The following is a 23,534-nucleotide window of genomic DNA, read 5'->3' on the forward strand; positions in this document are numbered from 1 at the left end:
CACAATCCCTAGAGATAGGTTGCCAAAAAAGTCTCCATGTCAGAAATCTTTAATGAGGGGATGTAATGGCCCATATTAATATGCAAAATACAAAAGCTTCTTCCGGCGTGGGTTGTAGCCGCCCCTCTATATGTAATCGCCAATTTCATCAATTCGAATAGAACGCTTTTTTATAAAACTTAGCTAATGCTATGTAGCGGTTCAGGCATGGCAAAGTTTAGATACTATCTGTTCGAAGACAATAATGGCTTTTAATACTGCCCATATCCGTAAGGACCATACAATTGGTAGGATTACATTTAACAAATCATGCGGTTGTGGGACAAATGTATCAATACGTAGAATCTAACAAAGAATGACCTATGACATAATCATTTTAGGGGTAAACTGCAGGACCAAGATTCGGGCTTAATAGGTAAACTTCTAATGGGCGTTATCAACTCTACTATATATTGAGTTACATATTTCTCGAAATTTGAGAAACTTCTTTTCTTATAACTTTACCTACTGTTGGAATAGATTCCTAACTACATGCTGTTCAAGAGGCATTGAAATCAAAATCATCTAATACCATTCACAGTGTGCATTGTTCATGCCAGGTACCCATTATTGCCCGTTATTTCGTCGATGTCAACTGAAAATCTCTTAAACTCATAAATATTACAAATAATTCTCCTCTATACACGTTATGTCTTCAGAAGATAAATCTCCAATTTCACATTCGTAAGGGTTTTGTGTCTCACAAATGCATGAGTAATTAATACGCTATTTGAAGCCGAAAACTAATATTTCATGCCACACACTGCAAGATACGTCACAAACACTTTTCACAACTAATTAATCAACTATTTAATTTCAAATTACTAAAACTGTATACCTTACAATATCATGAACCCTTCCTCCATATAATTGGTGATATATTGTTATTCGGCTTTAAAGAAAAACTCTGATGATCCCCCTGGGTAAGGAAAATTGCAATAAACTCCTTGAAGAGTTTTCACATTTGATGGAGGATATATTTTAATAAGCACAACCTAAGTGGCAACCAATTGCTTATTTTATCGGAAATTGGCGATACTAGCCAAATGGATGTGAAGATGGTTGAATAAACAGCGAAAAGGATGTGAAGATGGTTGAATCTGTAAAAGGGAATAAGAAGAAAGTAACCAACTTGATTTCAGTCTAAGGACAACAAACCACCAATGGTTTTATTTTAATGAATTAGTGTTTCCGTAGAAAATAAGTAGAAAATATCAGTAACAACACCAAATCAAACTATGCACGTTTATTTGATAACACCAGTGACCGTCTAACGACACGTGTGGATTTTAGGTTAAAGAGCTGAGCGATAAAGACCCTACAGTGAGTCAAAAGATGTCAAAGTCATAAAAACAGTGACAAATAATAATAATAATAAAACTTAGGCACTAACCCTATTCGAATTTGTTTTCTTTTAGATGTTTCTAAACTACTTCACAGAGACAAATGACTCGTATCCTGCAGTGGTATATGCAAACTTGTACAAGCTGTACCATAGAACATGCTTGCTCTACTCGTTTGTCCCAGGCAATATTATATGGCTCTAAATAAAATATTCTGATAGTATTTGTTATTTTGGTTCATTTTCGCTGCCTTGTCTTATTATTTTTATGGTCGAGTGATTTGGTTTTATTTCCTATCTAAAAAGATAAGTGTTTCTTTCTTAAGTTTCAACACAAAAAATTAATACTTAACATTTTTTTTCAAAAATGTCAGAGGACTTTATTTTGATTTCTTACATCAACCATTTTGTTACATATTACATTATCTGGAAAACATTTAGTGAACCACTGACAGTCAAAGCTTGAATACAGTTTGATAATTGGAACGTTTATCATACTTATATAAATTGGTTAAACTCGCATCATCTGATGCTGGAAATTGAGGACGAAATCAGACGTACTTGCTCCTTGTTACTGAACCGTTGTCATTGTCCACATCGGTTGAACATAAGTGGCTTGAGGATTTCGTATGCCATTATTGTCTGTAAACGTATTTCTTGTGTCGTATGGGAAGTTGGAGTGATTATGTCCTCCGACATGTTGCAGTGTGGCAAGTTTTGCATTGAGAGCAACATTTCGAGCAGCCTTCCAAATTGAGCAGACTGCAAAACTTACTGAGCTAAAACTCAGGATGCCGTTGAAAACGGCCACGACTATGGGTACGGCGTCAAACTCTCTTGAATAAGGATATCGGTACGTGTGCATGGGTACGGTAATTGATATGATGAAAATTGGGAAAACGGCCATGAACCACAAGATACTTAGGATACAGTTAAAGTGGACCTGCAATTAGATAAAATATGCAAGAAATGAGAAATATCAAAAGCAAATCAATACATCCTTCACCCCCAGACGAAGTTCAATTCAATTCAATCGTTTTTTTTAATAACCATGTATAACCTTATAAAGTACATGCTAAAACATTACGTGGTCAATAAATGTGATACATAATACAAAGAAAAGCTCTGATATTTTAATCAACAAAAGCTGGAAATGAAAGGATGGAAAAGTATGAACCAACTTATAATAATGTACCCTAAATAGAATGTCTTATTTTCAACACTTCATACATAGGTTTAGGTATTGAACATAACGATTTCTTCTGACTAGAACTTGAAAAGTTAATATACTTGTACATGTTTGGTTTATTCCAGAAGTTCATTTTCATTAACTTCATTCTACACATATATTTAAAATCCAATAGACATTTAAATAAGTGAAAACTAGTTCATACGTGATGTTGCTTGAAATCAAGCTACATCAACTGCTTTTATGGCTGTTATTTCAAAGTAAACGCGACCATTGTGTCACTTGTAAACAAATATTCCACACAGTATAATTTAAGCTATTTGCAAATTGCAATGTTGCTAAGCATAAACTTTTTTTGAACGAATATCACAACATTATCTGAAAGCTTAATTGAGAACATATTTGTTAATTTTTTACATAATTTTTTTTTTAATTCTTTACCGTATATAAGTAGCATCCGATTTAGAAACAACCCTATCTCACAGTTCCTTATGAATGCGATATTCTCATTTTAGACCCAATACAAAATTTAATATCTGCTAAATAGGAAACGGAAAAAGAAACGAAATGTCAAAAGCTATTAAAAGGTCTCAAAATTGATTTAGTACAGCATGTTAGGCGGAAGGAGGGAGATATCATTTGTAGTGTAACCATTATATACATGCATGCATATATTGGTGTCTGTCTCTGTCTGTCGGTATGTCGCCCTAAATGAAAGATATGTATGCAAAACAGTTGCATGTTTTTTCCAATGTAATACACTCAACAAAAGCGCAAAAAATTGAGACCTTTCTTAAGTCAATGCGTACATTTCTTATATAATATATAAATGTCTGGCCGCATCTAAATTATATTTGTGCTTTTGTAAAGATTAAACAAATGCATATATGTGCCATTTTCATCATTCATTTCCCATACACAACATATTATATTTATATCATATTGTAAAACATCAATTCAATTTTACATGGATCATTTTTGCTATTTCAGTTAAATCTACTTTCTAGCTCAATAATTCTATTTACAACAGAGGGAGATTGATCAATGCATATGTTTTATTTTGGGATAATATTCCGAAATTATGTGATTTTTTTCAAACTTGAATCTGTTACAAATGATTATACTTTCTCCTTTCAATCAGTTAAAACATTTTAATAATGCATCAGTTTCAAAGATGACAAGAGAAAGTCTCTGTCATCCAAACAAAAGGATACATGATTGTAGAGACTTCCCAATTATTCTAAAAGTGATGCTGTTGGTAAGAAAGTATTTTTGGTACACTTCTATGCATATCATTTTTTGAAACCATCTCTGTATTCAACAACTAAAATGGAATGGTTTAAAACACTCTCATATTGTTTTTTGTACCTTTTCTCCTTAATAAGCAGCAATACAGGCTGATGTTATTAAAGGCTATTTATGTTAGAATAAATGTTTGTATCAAGTTCATAATACGAGTGGATGGCGCTAAATACGCCTTGATACTGTAGAATGCATGCATGCATTCCAAACTTATTACAAAAATATTTACGTTAATCCGTAACTAAATTGTTTATATAAAAAAAATTCCCTTTTCACCCAGTGCACTTACTTATGACTAGAAATTAAAACTTTACTATTAGATTCATATAATTGTGGTTTTAGGAAAATCTTTTGAGTTTTTATTAGTAAATGTATTATATGATGCAATATATTCTACAAATGCATCTGTCATACACAAATTTTTTTTTAAAGTACAATGACGTGTGCAGAAATTTGGTGAGCCTCAGTGCTAAGTCTCATCACTTTACTGTTGGATAAAGTGGGTTGAGTGTCAATGAATGACTATTTAGAAATTCTTTCGATTTTTGATATGTTATAAAACACACCTCGAATAAACTGAAATCGTACAGTTTAGACTAGGTGATGTGACAAGAACTGGAGATAAAACTGTTACATAGCGCACAAGTAGTGTCCATTATATAGGCTGAAGACTCGTCATAGTCGATTATGCGATATTAATAAGAAAAATATGAATAAAATATAGTGTACAATCGACATAAAAGGTTTGACACTCTGGATCAAAAGCAGTGTAACAATAGTCCGAGATATGGAATCGTTTATTTCTTTATACCGATATTATATCCTGAATATATTTCCTTTTATAACATTCAATATAACTTTTAATATCTACAACCTAGTGTAATATTAGAAATATAAATATTACTGAGAGAGTTAATATTGTGCCTGTTTGTGGAGATATATGTAATGTTATTGACCGAATATGGTTAAATCCAAATTCATCTTGTACGTATAGCTGCAATATGCAATGCTGTTTGTATAAGAATGCGCTTTGTGTCAATCCGACCTAGGCTGGAAACAGTTGGTGAAATCTCATTTGTCTCATTAATGAGAGAGTTAATATTGTGCCTGTTTGTGGAGACAGATGGTTTGTTGTTGTTGTTGTTATTGTTATTTTAGGGTTTAACGACAATATTTAGACAAAGGTGAGATGGCAGAGATCCGTAACGGAGAATGACTTAGACCAATCGGTCACTCCGGGCCCAACGTATGGACTGTAATTGGCCGTGTAGGTATTATGGTTAAATCAAAATTCTTCCTTTATTTATAGCTGCAATATAACATTATGTCTGCATAAGTATGCGTTCTGAGTCAATCCGAACTAGGCTGGACTCGTTGGTAGAATCTCATTTGTCTCAGAGAGAAAGAGAGAGAGAGATAGTTTCCTACAGCATCAGAATACGTACAAGAATGTGACGCAGGTTCTGATAATTGCATTGCGATGCAATCCAGAAGACGACGAAAACAAATGCAGGCAAGATGGGCTGAAACATTAGATTGGCAAATTTAAAGATTGACTGGATTTAGCGTTGGTATTGTGACATGCAGCTCTCCTTCTGGTACAATCTCTAATGCATAAATATAAACAGTTCCAACATGTATACATGCATACATTCATTTAGTTCATTATACTGCACTAATATGTTCTGGATATATATATATATATATATATATATATATATATATATATATATATATATACATATATATCGTGTCTTTACTTTTTGTCCGCGAATCAGGTTTGTGGAGGTTCCTACCTGACTTAGACATGTTCCTAAGTAGCAAACAAGATATTTAATGCAATCTGAGTTTCAGGTCAGTTGTTATCCAGTTAAACTAGAATTTACCTTGTAATAATAATAATAATAATAATAATAATATTATTATTATTATTATTATTATTATTATTATTATTATTATTATTAAGAGTTAAATACTTCTATCCATGTGATTGCCCATGCAATGATGATGTCAATTTCTTACCGACAGGTGAATCAGCATCAGATAGATATGCAACGTTGCTCCACAAATGATGATGCCAACAACTAGATTAATAACTTGAATTATGTTATGTGCCACTATCACATTCTGTAGTATGCGATTCACTTCCATTTCAGCTCCTAATAAAGGAAAGAAAATGTTTAACAGCTGAAAAAAGAAGACGTTACCAATTCTCTAACAGCATCAGATGTCATATCTTAATGTGTGATTTATAGTCATCACAGTCATCGTAAGGATAGGAATTGCTTTGGAAATTGTCAATAATAGGCATTTCTTGCACTTATTATGTAAAGAAAGCAATTCGATTGATATAAGTCAAGATCATAAACTATTTAAATGAGCATCAGGAAAACACGCAATACACATGGTTGTTCGTGTTGATGTTTGTGAACGATGATTTATATTGAAAAAGATATAGAGCTTCATGAGTATTTAGATAGCAGAGACAATCGAAAAGTCAGATCGTATATGTGATCCATTTTAATAATTAGAAATATTATCCACTGAGGTATCGTGACAGGGCACCGTGAGCAGCAAATCACAGTGATATAATCACGATATAATAACTTGAAATGAATTCACAATAATCCAGTCCAGTCGAAATACAAATAAATATATCTTATCATTCTATGTTGCCTACTACTGGAAACAATTTCCATCCATTGTGATCTATGAAACAGTGGGATCTGGTTCGAACTACAGTTAAATTGCCTGTAATCAAATCGAAAGATGAAAAGACTAAGCTTTAAATTCGTATGTGAGCTGGTAAACAAACAAATATTCCGAAACAAAAGATAATAAGTCCAACGTAGATTTTCCATGGTGCGAGTAGTCGATAAAGATGAAGTGTTTTCTTCTATGAATGTACTACTAAATGGAATGCTAAGTAAAACATTTGTATTATTCTATAACCGTACCAGTCAACATCATAAATACAAAAAGCACCAGCAGCAACCAAAAAGCAACAATAATAGTTATAAATACTACTAATAATACTACTGCTAATGATAATATTGATGTTGATGTAGGAAAAGCAATATCAAGTTGACCACTAGGTATAATTTTCCCGCAACGTGGAGGAAATAATTACTAAAAATATGTTTGTACTACAATGTTTTATGAACAAATGGATATGTAGGATTTTAGGCATTTTATTTTATATGATGTTATACCCGTCAAACAAGCAAGTTTACATACTAGCTTAATACAATAACTTTTGCATAGCTTAGTTAAATTGATAATTGCATGCATTATTTTCACTCATTTGATTTTATGAGTCTAAATTTATTTGAAGCTCATGTGACATTCTAGGAAAAGTCTCCATCATACTTGAAAAGTGTACTAAAGATAGTAATACAATCCATTTTTCTGTGTCAGGTAATTCTGCACCACTGTGACATATGTTAAAGATATGAAAGGAATATACCAAGAAAAGCAAGTGTTCATGCAAACAAACTAAATATATACTCTTAGAAGTCCAACCGATATTTCTACGTTCCCATGGAGATTTCACCTAACACTTCTGATTTACTGCATTCCATATGTGTGGTTCCTTTTACCTGTATACCTTTTAGTCTTTCATTTCTCTATACCGCTTCTCCTATTCACCTCAACATATCTAGATTTCAAGATATTATCGACATACATTTGGATTCAAAATTGTTTTAATCATTCAGCAGTTTATGTAATCGGGAAAAGTTGTACAAGAACATTTTTAGATTCTGAATCAAAACATTTGAATTATTGTAACACGGACCAAACTTTTAGCTTTAAGAAGTCCAAGCAAAGTAAATCTGGTTTTCTGCCTTTAGGCCGAGAAATGCGCCCAGTATATTTTATTCGGAGGCATTTTTATAAAGAATTCTGACAAATCATATTTATATTCTTCAATTTTTGTAAAGTTTTTCCTGTTTTTGCGACACTTGTACGAGATCATATTCTTACATGTTAATGTGAATTCTTCTTTTCATCTTCTTTCTGACGATATTCCATACTAACGTATGATTCAGCAGTTATCATTTATGTAGTTTGAACAATGTCGATTTGATGCAAATTATGGTAAAATTGTGGAATTACGAGATATTAAAAGCGGGAGTATTATAAGTACGGTTAAAGTAAATAACAAAGATTAGAAGCAAAAGGATGTATGGAAGAAGGCGAAGGTTAGATAGCCTGCATGCATATGTGACAAAGCAGACTTCGGCTATTCGTGATTCTAATTTGTTCAGTACCTTATCGTATTTCGTTTCAATGACGATAGCAAAGCTTGATTCCCGTTCAAACAGACAGATACCTAACATAAGTTTTGCAGCGTTGAAAGATAGGTTTTCAAGTTAATTCAATATCTAAATAAAAATGCCAGTCGTCTACAATTACACAGTGTATAACCTATTCAACAGTGTAGCCTTGACTGAGACGAGAGAGTTGTTGTTCCTCCTATGTACACATGCTTTTCAGGGTTCCTAGCAAAATCGTACACTAAAATTTCTAAGTTTAATAACAATAAAGATATTTACTATCCTCTGGTAAAATGTAGCTGTAAAGTGTAACTTTGTAGGATTTGAGCTATTCATATTTTTGTCGAATGGGCAACAGTTACCCTTGTCAACAAATCTAGCTATACAGTTTAGCTAGGTAGGATTTGAAATATTCATATTTATTTTGTTCAAATGGGCAACAATTACTATTCTTATCATAGCCTTGAATTGTTATTCTCATTATTGAAGAAGATAGAAAAGCTTGAAATATCAAAATGAACTGAAACTAAATTGTACGGTCATAATGTTCGTGTTCACCTTTCTTGTCTAACATAAGTAATGCCATTATATGTCTAACAGTACCATTACACTAGTGAGAGTTTTTATAAAATTACATGTAATTTTGCTTTTTTAATAAGACAAATCCAACAATAAAGCGCTTCATCAGTAGTAAATGTAATATGGTTAAAGGTTGTTTTACTTTGGCCCAAATCATAACATTATTTTAAATTTTAGAACGTGGAAGAAAGGATTAAATACAATATTTTGGATCCTGCTTGGACACGTTCATATAACATAACACGAAGGAAAACAGCGGATGATCAGTTTATATTTGTCATATGTTTACTGCCAATTTGTTTTTGAGATTGTTAGTTACTATTGTAACTGACGATAACCATACATACATCAAAGATAATTGTCTCATAAATTGATACGCAAATAAACGGGTATAGAAGACAAAAGCACATTGAATATAAAACTTTGATATTTGTTTATTCTGATTGTAGAATCATTTAGATTTTACGTTGGAAATGTCACGAATTAAAAGAATGTATTTATTACTGTCATCAATTCTACATCACGAATATGATCAGTAGGAATATTAGACTATATGGTTATGTTAAAATACGGTTTGATTTAACAATTGGACTTTTAATGTACCAGATTGCATAACAAGACCTTCAACTTGAATATTGATGATTTACACAGAACCATAATTCTTGGCATGATAAAAAGATGTAAAGAGGATCAACTGAAACAGTAATAAAAACATTTTTTTAATTATGCGTCAAAAACTATACAGGCGATACTTGATTATACGTGACGATGTTCTACAAAAGAGAGTCGGTTTCATTACACATACTGATTTCGATATTACAGAAGGAGATTGTGCATAGATTACAATTAATGGGTTAGAAATGAAACTCTTGTATAAATATATAAACAGCGGTATTTGATAAATAAGTTCTTTATGATGCGAAATTAGTATTCAATACATCGGCTATAACTGCAAACAGATCATCGATGTACAACATGCAGACATACAGTGATTGGTTAGATAAAATCTGGAGACGAGAGAGGATATTGGACAATTCAAAACATATTTCCTTAGCCCCATAAACTTGTATATAATATTGGAAGGAAGGGTTTCTATAAACAGCACTGCTTACAGACAAAAGCAAAGATCCATGCTACTCTGAATATTGTGAATATTACCGAGTTATGTATATGCTTAAATGTGTACATGTAGCAACAAGGTGGAAACAAACAACATAAGAATAGAAAGACATTTAACTTAACAGGCATGTCACATATATGAAAGAGAACTAACTGAAAACGAAATTTGCTGACTATATTCAAATCAACATTCATAACGCATATATCCCAACATTTCCGATATCAAACTTTTATAACATTATGTACCCTAAACCGCTCTATTTAGTATATAATTTATTCACCAGACCGGTCAAGAAAATCACATGGATGAAGACGTGCAAATGGTAAGGAAAGAACGCTTATATGATATTTAATTTATAAAAGATTTAAAAGTGATAAATTCGATAAAGAAGAAAGGAACGTAGTTAGTACAAAGCATATAAGGGTCACTGATATCTTTAGATTCGTGGTCATACCCTCGAAGAAGATAGTGTATAATACGCAAATCATGACGCGTTGTATCGTACCTGGGGTTTTAGCGACATATTTAATCGATTTTGTTGGTGACAGGTTGCTCATTTGTATTTTGTACCCTTCTTAGCCTTGTGCTTTAGAGTGGGAATATAATTACTGTGTACGCTGTGATTTTTGTGACGTGTTCAAGTCATGTAATATATGCAGTGGGGTTGAGATTATGTGGTGCTAATATTCCTGGTGTTAATGTGTAGCATATTGATAACTGAGTAAACATTTGTCTAACAGTTAACTTCAAAACGGTTCCAATATTAATACTTTTCGATACATCTAACGCAGACTCAGCAGTTTTAAGATGCGTTGTCGGCGACTGTAAGAGGTGAGGAAACTTATGCATCTTTAATTCTGGTAATTATTCATGGCGATCAATGTTAGATGATTACTGTGACAGTTACGAGATATTTGAGATTCTAACAATATTCTGAGTAAAGTTTGGTAGATCATCTTTCGCAAAAAATTATTTGTATACTTAAGTCGTTCTCATTAAATTTATTTTGCATTTTGTGTTCCAAATTTATCAGTAATCATGTCACAGAATAGTTTGATCGATGCGTTTTGCAAGTAACAAGATTCATAGATACGGACCTTTAAGAGATGGGTGGCCCATCAAGACATAGAATGTTGAGTGACTTAGTTGACTCTCGGTGGATACCACTCATGTCCAGATCTATCCTGAGGTAGGAGATATTTGCCGAGAAGCAACTTAAATATGTCTCATTTCTGTCGCTAATGTAGACTAAAATGTCCATGGTTAGCAAAACGTGTCCACCTCAAATCGCCCCCTGCGGGTCCGAGGTTGTAGAATTGGCCCGAGGTGCCTCGCTACGTGTCGTAAAAGGCGACTAAGTAGAGGCAACCTGTTTGCCGTGGGTTGCGTCCCGTGTCGGAGGAGGAAAGGATCCTGGTAGTTAAGCAGAGGCTTTCCCTGCAACACACTACTTTGGCCTCTACTTCTCTTAGACGGGTGGTCGGGATGGGCCCGGTTCCGACAAATCGGCTGGTCACGCCGAGCCCTAGGAGGACTTTATTTACTCTCTCACCTTCTTTACCTGTCTCCTTGTATCTCTCTTGATACCACCGTTGCCCCTAAATTCTCTTCCTTTATCTTTCCCTTTTCCAAGTCTTAGAAGACTTCCTAGAAGGCGGTGGCTTAACGGGTCAATCGGGGGGTAATTTTACCGACCTTAGAAATTGGCAACTTCAGGGTCAATCAAAGGTAATTTTATCAACTGAGTATGGCATCTGTGTATCCCTGACACTTGAAAAGTGTCCCCTTGTTGGGCTCCTTGGTGGGTGGGGAGCACGGGTGCTGAATTTTTATTCAAGCCAAAATGGAAAATCAAAAAAATCAAAATAAGCGTACGAAAACGGGAACTGACTCAGATGATGAACCATGTAGTGTGGAATCGTTTCCTCGCTTCATGGTCATCAAATCAAAAGATGAAACCAAACCCCTAGCCGCACTATCGCCATTTATAATCGAAAAGACTATACTTGGATTAGTCGGCAAACCAAAAAGCGTTAAAAAGATTAAATCAGGTGGTCTGCTTGTGGAGTGCGAACGTAAAGCACACACTGAGAACATTCAAAAAATTAAGGTATTTCATGACATCCCAGTGACTTGTTTCGCACACACATCTCTAAATACATCAAAAGGCGTCATTCGTTGCCGTGACTTGGCTGGAGTCAGCGACAAAGACATCGTAGAGGGGATGAAAAGTGAAGGTGTCACTGCAGTTCGTAGGATTCGTATCAAACGAAACAACGATCTGCAAGACACCAACACCATTATACTCACCTTCAACAGACCAACGGTACCTAAAGTTGTCAAAGTTGGGTTCTTACAAGTTAGGGTTGAGGTATACATACCAAATCCCCTCCGATGTTACAAATGTCAAAAATACGGTCATCATGAAGACCGCTGTTCCAGAAACCAAGTATGTGGACGATGTGGAGACCCTTCTCATCGCGAATCCGAGTGCAAAGCCACTCCGCATTGCGTCAACTGCAGCAAGGAACACCATGCAAATTCAAAAGATTGCGATATATGGAAACAGGAGAAGGAAATCCAAAGGATCAAATACACATCCAACATCCCGTATCCAGAGGCCAGGAAGCTTGTACAAACTAGAACATCACTCCCCGGCCCATCCTTCTCAACCATAGTAAAGAGCAATCAAAAAGCAACGAAAGACGCTCAAACCCAAACAGACCCACCTGAATCTCCTTCCGTATCGAACATATCGCATTACAAACCCCAGAAAAACTCAACATCGACGCAAACAACGTTCAACAAACCTCCACCATCAAAATCACCAAACAGTAAGAAAAAGTCGACAGCAAATAGGCAGCAAAAAGGGTCTGATGACCCATTAAACTGCACAATAGGTTTGGAGACTTTGAGGATACGGATGCAGAAGAATCTGCTCCATGTCCTCAAGGTGGCTCCAGACCTAACAACAAAAAATTCACCCCCGTACTTCCTCCAGACAAATAACCAAAGACATTGCCTCCGCGAAAGGTCTAACCTAGCTCCAGAATCTTCAATATAAACTTGTAATGAAGAACACCATCATACAATGGAACTGTAGAGGACTTAAAGCCAACTACAATGATATTCTTTTGCTCTTAAACGAACGTGATCCTGCAGTACTATGTCTTCAGGAAACATTTTTGAAAGATACAGATAACATTACACTTAAAAACTACTCCCTGTTTAACAGCTACTCTCATAATGTTGACAGAGCCTCAGGAGGAGTCTCTGTTATTGTGAACAACAGAGCCCCTCATAGCGTTATCCCTCTAAACACAAATTTACAAGCCACTGCTGTGAGCGTCACTCTGCATCGGGTGGTTACCTTGTTCTACAAATCCCCACACCCTTTATTCTACTCGGTGATTTTAATGCCCATAACATTTTATGGGGTTCAAATCACATAAGTGACAGAGGTCACAAAATAGAAGACTTCATTTCCAGACACGATTTGTGTCTATATAATACCAAATCACCGACATATTTACACCCAGGAACTGGTACATACACGTGTATTGATTTGACAATTTGTACCCCATCGCTGCTTTTGGACTATGAATGGAAGGTCGCTGATGACCTTCACAGCAGTGATCACTTTCCAATCTCTCTTAACAATACCAACGTTACAATTGACGAAGCAGTTCCACATTGGAATTTAAAGAAGGCCGACTGGGCCAAATTTGAAACACTTTGTACAACTAAACTTAATAGGGATACTGTCTTAAACGACAATAACCCTTTTCAATATTTTACTTCTCTTTTAATCGACAATGCAGAAGAATCCATTCCCAAGTCCTCACCAAACGGTAAAAAACTCTCAAAACCATGGTTCACAAAAGAATGTAAAGAGGCCATTAGACAACGCCGAGAAGCACTGAAAAATTTTAATAATCGTCCAACACCCGAAAATTTAACTAAGTACCGTATTGTTCGGGCCAATGCTCGCCGCACGATTAAACAAAGTAAAAGAACATCATGGAAAAAATATGTTTCAACTCTAAACTCTCGTTCCTCTATAAAAAAAAGTTTGGGACACGATCCGCAAAATCAATGGAAATAGGAAATACAATTCCTTTCGACATCTCAAAATAAACAACAAGAATATCAATTCCAAACATGACATTGTTAACATACTTGCTGATAGCTTCTCAAAAATTTCCTCATCCTCTAATTACTCAGAAGCATTCAGAAGATTAAAAACTCACAAAGAAAAGACACGGTTGAAATTCACATCGAATAACTCAGAAAGTTATAATCAACCGTTTACAATGTGTGAGCTGAAGGAATCTCTGAATAAGGCCCACGATACATCCACTGGGCCTGACGAAATACATTACCAGTTTTTGAAACATCTCCCAGAACCTTCATTAACAGCCCTTCTAGAAATTTTCAACAATTTATGGATTACTGGTAATGTACCTAAAATCTGGAAAGAGGCAACAGTAATACCAGTTCCCAAACCCGGTAAAAATAGCGCAGATCCTAACAGCTATCGACCAATTGCACTCACAAGCTGTGTGTGCAAATCAATGGAACCAATGATCAATTCTCGGCTTGTCTGGTACTTGGAAACTAACAATTTAATATCTCCTTTCCAAAGTGGCTTTCGATATGGCCGGAGCACCAACGATCATCTGGTTTGACTGGAAACATTTATTCGAGATGCATTTATCAAGAAAGAACACTTAGTAGCGGTTTTCTTTGATTTAGAAAAGGCCTATGACACGACATGGAAGTACGGGATACTAAATGACCTGCACGATCTAGGTCTAAAAGGCCGTCTGCCCTCTTTCATATCCAACTTTCTCTCAGACAGAGAATTCAAAGTACGAGTGGGCTCTACCCTCTCAGATCTGCACGAGCAAGAGATGGGTGTGCCCCAGGGCAGTATTTTATCTGTGACGCTCTTTAACATCAAAATTAATAGCATCACCAATTGTTTGACTCCTGGTGTGGATTGCTCGTTATACGTTGATGATTTTCTAATATGTTATCGGTCAAAGCACATGCATACAATTGAAAGACAACTGCAGCAAAATATAAACAAAATTCAAAATTGGGCCAATGCAAACGGTTTCAAATTCTCGAAATCAAAAACGGTATGCATGCATTTCTGTCAGTTACGAAAACATCATGATGAACCGAACCTCACGCTGGATGGAACACCTATTCCAATTGTTGAGGAAACCAAATTTTGGGGTATAATCTTTGACAGAAAACTGACTTTTATTCCACACCTAAAGGACTTAAAAGCTAAATGCTTAAAAGCACTTAACCTACTTAAAGTAGTAGCGCACACTGACTGGGGTGCTGATAGAAAAGTCATCCTAAATTTATACAGAACGTTTATTCGCTCCAAACTGGACTATGGTTGCGTTGTGTATGGTTCAGCCAGAAAATCGTATCTTAAAATGCTTGATCCAATTCATCATCAGGGAATAAGACTGGCTCTGGGAGCATTTAAAACATCCCCGTGTGAAAGCCTTCTAGCTGAGGCGAATGAACCACCGTTATTGCATCGTAGAGAAATGCTTTCCGCACAGTATGCTCTCAAATTAAAATCAAACCCTCTGAATCCTGCTTTTTCGGCTGTTTTTCAACCCAAATACAAAACTTTATACGAAAATAAACCAAACGCCATACCTTCGTTTGGCATTAGAATATCATCCAGGCTTGACACTACAAATATAGATCTTTCTAAAATTCAGAAAACATCCATCTCCGAAACACCACCCTGGCTAATTAAACAACCAAAAGTACGTTTTACGCTACACGATGGGAAAAAGTCCGAAACAAACCCTTCTATCTTCCACAACTCTTACCATGAACTCCTCACCGAATTTAAAAACTACACCAGAATTTACACTGATGGATCAAAGGATGAGGAAAAGGCTGCTGCAGCCTTTGTTTGTGGAAATCACACAACGCAAGTTCGCTTACCAAATGGAGCATCAATTTTTACAGCCGAAATCAGAGCAATAGACCTTGCTCTGGAACATATAGAAAAGAACCGTATTTTAAACAGTATCATCTTCTCCGACTCACTATCAGTACTCCAGTCACTACACAATAGAAAACTGGAGAACCCACTATTGTAAAACATACTCGTCAAAAATACCGAGCTGAGTGTCTCCCACAATATAATATACTGTTGGTTACCTAGCCACATTGGTATTAAAGGTAACGAAAAAGCAGATCGCGCTGCTAAAATGGCCCTTTCTCAAGAACCATCTGTTTTTAAAATACCATATACTGATTTTAAACCTTGTATCAGAAAGTTCTTACGTCAAAAGTGGCAGGCATCATGGAATGATGCTGTAAATAACAAACTTCATGCAATCAAACCAACTCTAGGAGAATGGACTCCTTCCTACAGAAGCATTCGTAGGGAGGAGGTAGTCATTGCAAGAATCCGAATTGGTCATACTTATATCACCCACACCCACATACTAAAAGGTGAAGACCCACCAGAGTGCGTTTCTTGCAATGAACCATTCACTGTCAAGCACTTTATGATAGAGTGCTTTGACCTACAACCTACGCGCGATCGTTATTACATTGTGCATGACATGAAAGAACTTTTTGATAATATAAACATCACTCGTATTATCGAGTTCTTGAAAGCCCTAAATATTTACTCTAAACTCTGACTTTTATGCTATCACCTTGTGCAGTTTTATGCAATATATATACCGTCCCATTTTAATACCTATTCATCTTTTTTACATCTCCCGTTGATCGGGAAGCTTTATTTTGCACCGTTACCATCTTACCGTTTTTAATTTCAACCATTTGTTCTTTTATATCGCTGGTCGATATAGGACCTTTTATAAGTTTTAAAAGATTATACAAATAACACTTTGTTTGGCGCTAAATAGCCTAAAAGTGCTGATGCGCCGTTAAAAAACAAACAATCAATCAATCAATCAAACCACCTCAAATCAATTGAAACATGAAAAATATGACAACCACAATGGGACAGCATAAGGCCTTAGGTATCCTTCAGGATCCGACGCTTATGTTAACGATTCTTTAATTTACCCGTAATATTGTGTTTCAGTGTGTGTGTGTGTGTGTGTGTGTGTGTGTGTGGTTGAGTTCTGTTTATCATAATTTTCATGTAGAAAATAAGCATGTAAGAAAACTCTACTTCTCTTACTTAATAAACCTTATGCACTATACTATTACTAGAAATCAGGAATGAGAATGGTAACAGTATAACTACAAATGGATGTATACGGGAAAAAAGAGTACGTGTATAAATAGATGCACACGGACAATAAGCGTACTTTTGTTGTTGTTGTTGTTGGGTTGAACTCCACTTTTCAGCAGAAGATAGGCTATACATGGCGGAGATAATACATGATAGAGGAAGAACCAGAGAAAACCCCGGAAAGAACCAGCGACCAATGAGAAGTTACTGGCAAGCTTTCTCACATACCCATATTGGCCAAATCAGAGACTCGAGCATACGCAAACAGAGCTGCGTATAATGTGTAAATAAGTATATACGGAAAATAAGCATTTACATACCTTCCATGATTTATGTTTGTACAAAGTAAAAATGATAATTGCGTAACAAGTTCTCTTCTAACGATTTTCTGTATTATATTAACAAATTAGCGAAGGAACTTACTTAGGTTAATGATTATGACACATATTTATATCTCTCTTGCATATTTGTTTAACATAAACTGTTAACTTTGATTCATTGCAGTTCTTTTTTTGTATAAAAGACGAAGTGTTATCATTATATGGCACGTACGAATTATAACATTCAAGAGTTCATGCAAACAATTCGTTTTTAAATTGAAAATGTTACTATCTGAAAAATGTGGGTTACATTTAATCACCTCTTCCATGTTTCTTCTTAAATGCTTTAAATCCGGCTGTTTTGGTCTATTCTCTTCACGGACGATTATAAGCTATGTTACCCTACACCACATAACGCTCACTTTTAACATAAAGATATAGCTTAACATCATGGACAAAAGTATCCATACTTACGAAGTTGGTCATACTGGATGCTCATGGTGGTAAATGTTTTAATTCAGTTGATCCAATCAACAATTAAAAAGGTGGATCTGTAAAAATACAGAAATTCGCCTATTATTCTCATATATGAAATACTGTTGTTTTACAAACTTCCAACATTGGTAATGCGATCCAGTCTATTCACTAGTGGATCTCACTGTTACATCAGTTTTTGAAAGGTACAGAACAGACAAAATACATTGATTTGCTCTGTAGACATATGACCTATAAAATTACCCGAATCGAAATCATCGTCTCCATTTATCCTTTGTTCACACGTTTCTACTAGGGCTAAAATGCATCTAACTAATTAACTGCAATGAGTGGATACTGAATTTAAGGAACTTTAATTTATATGTCGTTATCTGTGTATTTTTATCTAAATAAAATGATCATTCATTTTAAACGGTCTGAATGAAAGGTCGTTAAACACTGAATACTTCTGTTTTGCGTCTTCTGTTGTGTTTTTAATCAAGTTTATGAGTTTTGAGAAGCAATGCCACACAAAAAAGCCAGGTTATAAAACAAGAATATTAAATATTTAAATCAGTTAAGAATTTCAAACAATCGTTTACGCCTTCCACGTTAACTCAACGATACAGTTGTCAACCTGATACACTGCCTTTGTAAATAAGCACAGACTCTCTCAAGCATGACCATAAGCCACAAGCCACATTGCATTCTATATGATGTTCAACCTGCTGCTAGCCACGACGGAATGAAGAAGTTTTATTTTCAAAGTAATGTTTTCCAGTCCGATTTTAGAACTGCTCTCAATGCACCAATTTGAATTTCTTTATACCCTAAATACAAATATGGCTGGCAGCCAATATCAAAATGACATAGTTTCCGTTCTACTATTGAACATCTCATTATATGAGTACATTTTTTAGTAATGGAGATCGGTGAATGTAACAACAAGATGAAATAATATCACATCAATAAAATTTGAACCTTAATGGAATGAAAGAATATGAAAACACATACCTTTATTTTCTAATTTCGTCAATCGCCTTCGTGTAAATGCGCAACTAACTACTGTGTATCTACACTAGGAAGAGGCCCAGTAATATTGGGAATGACTGAGTATTGCATAAAAAAAATCCAGATGATCCCGTTTTTTTTTTTTTTGTGAAATTTAATTCCACCTTGGTTAATATATATATTTAATTTTTTCGCCTCTTTTCCGAGACGCAGTGAAAGATCGATATACAATTATGTGATTTAGTCTAAATAATGTACCTTTAATGTACCTCACATCCATAGTTAATCTCTTTAGACCCTGAATATAACGTGTGGATGTTACCGATTTAGAACAAACTGGAGATAAAGTCGATGTTGTGGTTTGTACTGAACGACAGGAACACCTGCTGAGAGATAAAGATGTGTGCTAACATTATTTGGAAAGCCATATCTAGTTATATCTTTTAAGGAGTAGGGGGAGAAAAACAATGAGTTCCGGTCAGATTTAGAAAATCATATACCTTCTTGTCTACCTATTTTAGTTGGTGTCTAATTCATGATGGGTACTTTTCAAAATTTCAAATAATGTGATACATATCATTGAACACGCATATCTTATGACGCGATACCTGATCTGCCCATAACACACTTACAGTGAAAGATTGCTCCCTACGACGGCTTGTGTCACGCATGGTAAAGCACGGTCTAACGAATCTATTTTTCAACAAGCGTCAGCATCAGGGTCTATGGAAAACGTAATTGACATCATAGAACATCAGTCGATCGTAAGCAGGTGATTATGCACATACATGCACGTGTGTATGTATTCCGGTCAAGCTGCCACGTGCAGCAGTTACCAAAAGAATCCTCATTACGGGACGTTCGTTCGGACCAAGAGTATATTCTCTTATCCGGATCGCTTTGAAAACAGGCTTGGTATTTTGCTTTTTCCTTCGAAATATGGCTTACATCAGCTGATGTACAAAAGTTCTCTGTAGGGTGTTAGTATAGTATAGCCACCGCCGTCCTGTAACCCATCCACAAAGAGGTTATCTACTCTCCTCTGCTTATAGAAGATGAGTTAACATTGATTGTTGGAAGACGGCTTGAGACTGCTGACTAAAGAGAGTAGAGTTCCCGCCCAGAACTGGTTTGTACCTCATGATATCTCAAAGAGACCCCAGCAGGTTGACGGCATCGATTAGACTCTTGTTCCCGACAGCAGGAATGTTAAATCATGTCCCACCGACCCCATCCTTTCCCTGCCAGAGAAAACAGTTTTTTTTTCCCAAGATGTGATTTACAAGATGTCATCTGCCGATATAATATCATAGGTACATTGTTTCACCTTATATGCTTGTTTCTCGTTAAAGATTAATTGCGTGGTGTATCCACAACGTTTATTCTGTTTCATGCCGTTGTATGTTTTGACATGGGTACACAACTTGATGTTTAATTTGTAATGTCATGGTATATTTTAGTCTGACGACATAGGCCTTTTCATTTCTTTTATCGGACGTGCGTATGGTATTTTAAACTCAAACTCGTCGTTTACTTGTGCAACGTTGTTCTAGGTTTAGAAATGTTTTTAATTTATTGCTTGATTTGAAAGTTTTACTATTGCAAACAATGTTTCAAATCGTCCTTTTGCTTGGTACCTATTTCTCATTACACGATCTCTTACTTGCGTACGCCGACTGCGATTGGCAGTAAATTTAGTTACGATTTTTGTTTCACGAACTAACTGCTTTTGTTATCGCACTAAACATCTCGGAAACCTGAAAATTTAGGTATATGGATTATATCGGATTATCATTGTGGGACTTAAATAATAATATTCGTGCTTCAAAGAATGGAGTTGGCTTGTCAGTATAATTTCTTTTTGCTCATATTTCTCCCTCCGAAAATGAACGACAATTACTCGATGTACTAGATTCCTCGTAGAAAAGGCCGTGTCAGTTTTACACAGCATTCTGCGATAGTTAGAGACGCGCTGTCGGTACAATTCCTTCAATAGTTTGAGTTTGATATAAGTTAATATAAATATGGAGATTACATGAATAAGAATGTTGACCAATATTGTATGTACCAATACAGTTGAGCATTTACTGAGTATATATATATAGTTTTACTGCTTGCAAAAGTTTGCAAACTAGGTAACTGTGTACGTGAGAGTATGTGAGTGACGCAGAAAAACAATTAAATAGATGTTTACATCTCTGCTTAAAACCAATGCATGGTGGGTTTGCATCATGATATACCAAATAGCAATCCGCTCATGACGTAATAATACATATATATATATAAACATTCTCGCGATCGTCTGCAGTTGAATATAGATTAATGATAATTTCCAAACATTACTCATTATTGACGTATGAAAATAACGATAAAAAGTATTTATAATCCTCGTTTTTAAAAATGAATTTAATATGGTAAGTATTTTCATCCCAATCTTTTTTTTTCTGTTCCCCTTACCTCTCACGCATAACGGACAAACTGCACTAAAAATGTGGAGTGAGAGAGAAAATGAACTTTGGTTGGATTGAACCTTGAAATAGAAATTACACCATGTAACCTACAATGAATATAGTTCGTTTTAACGATATGTATTCATTTTCCATGGGATTTATTTACAGTGTTTATCAATGATTCAAAGTTGCAAACCATGTCGGCATTATACGGTAAATGTCTCGGTTACCTGTTACACATACTGTGATGTATTTATTGTTTGGTTGTTGTTGTTGTTTCTAAGACATACTATATTGTTCTAAAAATCGATTGATATTAATTAAATATGAAATTGTCCAAATGCATCTCTCTTGTTCTCTCTCTGGACCTTCGTAGCAAGATACGGGCTAAAATCTAAAAAATGACGAGCGTAGAGGATTTTCGTTTGTGTCATCCCACGATGTCTGTTGACTTATGAATGATGTCAAAAGTTGTCAAGCCGACAAAATGACGAGAGAGATATATAGAGAGGGAGAGAGTTTTTGGTCGTGGTACTGTTACTAAAGCAGAATAATGACTTAGATTAGCAAAATATATCAAAATATTTTAATTACCTCCTATTCGTTGGTTATTTCTCTTTGTTTCTATTCTACGTTAATTTTCATGCGCCGGATACGTGAATGGTTAAGATCATATGTGCATAGAATAGACAGCCATGTTTTTGTATTGCTCTCCTTTTATCACTAAAGCCATCTTTCATGTTTAAATCATAAGTGTGTGTTATATTGATTTAATCAATGTGAAGAAAATAATATAACTAACAATGGATAATCAATCAACTTATGAATATGCAAATGTTATTGTAAATATGACAATATCCAAATGCATGTCTCTCTGACATAATCAATGCGAAGAAACATAGAAACTATAGAAAAGACAAAAATCATCAATATGCTAAGGAAATTGTGAGTCACAAAAAGCATATATTTATGTTTTACAGCGGATACGCTCAAGGGTTTGACGGGTTCATTTACTCGTTGAATACGTATCTACAATTTTTACAACTACATAAAAGAGCCTCAGGTGACGAGTAATCATTATAGCGCATTACAAAACATATTATAGAACATTACAATAGGATACATTGCTATTTGTTGAAAAATGGGGTCGTTGCGAGAAAATGGAGTAAATCTGAGGTATGTGCTATCTATACAGTTGTTGTTCCTAAGTGTTATATACAGAATATTCTAAGTTTAAACATTTAAATGCTCTTGGAGAGCCATTTAGAATCACTAAGTCTGGTCACAAAATCTTTCATCATTTATATTGTTTGTTTTTGTAATAATATTATTATGTTTCTTATCTTATAGGTGTTGTCTAAAGTTGTAAAGCGCTTAGAGCTTCTTAAGATTAGGCGCTATACAAAGTCCTCATTATTATTATTATTATATTAGCCATACATTAAACGTGATATTCCCAAGTAGTGTAGATCGTATTTCATTGTCATTTTGTCAGTTTTAGCTCTTTTCAGCTAGCTTTAGGACATGTGGTCCATGGACCATTTTAATTATTGAAAAAAAATCCCGTCTTTTTAAACAGTCTCCTTAGGTTTTAATTTTTTTCACCTGGAATATTTGGCTTCGTCCTTACCCAGCATGTAAGTCATCAGCTATCCTTAGTCATTACATCGAATTGGTAGCAAAATATAATTATCATGGAGAAACCACTTTTGTATCTTTCTTTCTTAGTGGGTATCCATGATATGTATTGCCTGCATCAACCTACCACCTTCACATAAACGCCACCATCGTTTTTAACCTAAGCATAGGACAAAGTGAACCTAACTGGCATCATGAAAACCTCTAGATTTTAACACGAGTTGTTACTATAACACAATATATTATTGTAAAAAATTACCTCTAACAACATACCCAGCTCGAAAATCTTATATATACTCTACGTGCATGAACAGTGTCATTAAGATCATTGGAACTCTTAAGTGACCGTATATAGGAATCATGATAAACAAACTGTGAAACCGATTCGACGATCTTGTCCTGCATGTTATAAGAAAGATCTAAACTTGTCTAAATATAGATTATGTAAGTAAAAGATTCTGAATCTTACTTTCAGGTTATTGATAACCAATTATCTGGAATTCTAACATAAAACATAGAACATAAGCGATTGTAA

At 35.0% G+C, this 23,534-nt stretch overlaps 1 protein-coding gene across 3 annotated transcripts; it reads right to left on the bottom strand.

The window, feature by feature from the left end:
* Nucleotides 1-1,735: 1,735 nt before the first annotated feature.
* On the bottom strand, nucleotides 1,736-19,235 carry LOC149801112 (uncharacterized). 3 transcript variants are annotated; one of them, XM_089954267.1, is made up of 5 exons: nucleotides 19,170-19,235; nucleotides 17,901-17,977; nucleotides 5,895-6,031; nucleotides 5,318-5,395; nucleotides 1,736-2,324 (listed from the first exon to the last, which is right to left on the bottom strand). In XM_089954267.1, the coding sequence occupies exons 2-5, from the start codon at nucleotides 17,923-17,925 to the stop codon at nucleotides 1,953-1,955; spliced, it is 612 nt and encodes a 203-aa protein (XP_089810393.1). In that variant the 5' UTR covers nucleotides 17,926-17,977; nucleotides 19,170-19,235; the 3' UTR covers nucleotides 1,736-1,952. The 3 variants fall into 3 exon arrangements, with proteins under 3 accessions (XP_089810393.1, XP_089810391.1, XP_089810394.1); XM_089954265.1 differs by lacking the exon at nucleotides 19,170-19,235 and adding an exon at nucleotides 18,915-19,030; XM_089954268.1 differs by lacking the exons at nucleotides 5,318-5,395; nucleotides 19,170-19,235 and adding an exon at nucleotides 18,915-19,029.
* Nucleotides 19,236-23,534: the final 4,299 nt, after the last annotated feature.

This window comes from Sinohyriopsis cumingii, chromosome 4, assembly GCF_028554795.1.
Source record: "Sinohyriopsis cumingii isolate HCF-2022 chromosome 4, ASM2855479v2, whole genome shotgun sequence".
Taxonomy (NCBI): domain Eukaryota; kingdom Metazoa; phylum Mollusca; class Bivalvia; order Unionida; family Unionidae; genus Sinohyriopsis; species Sinohyriopsis cumingii.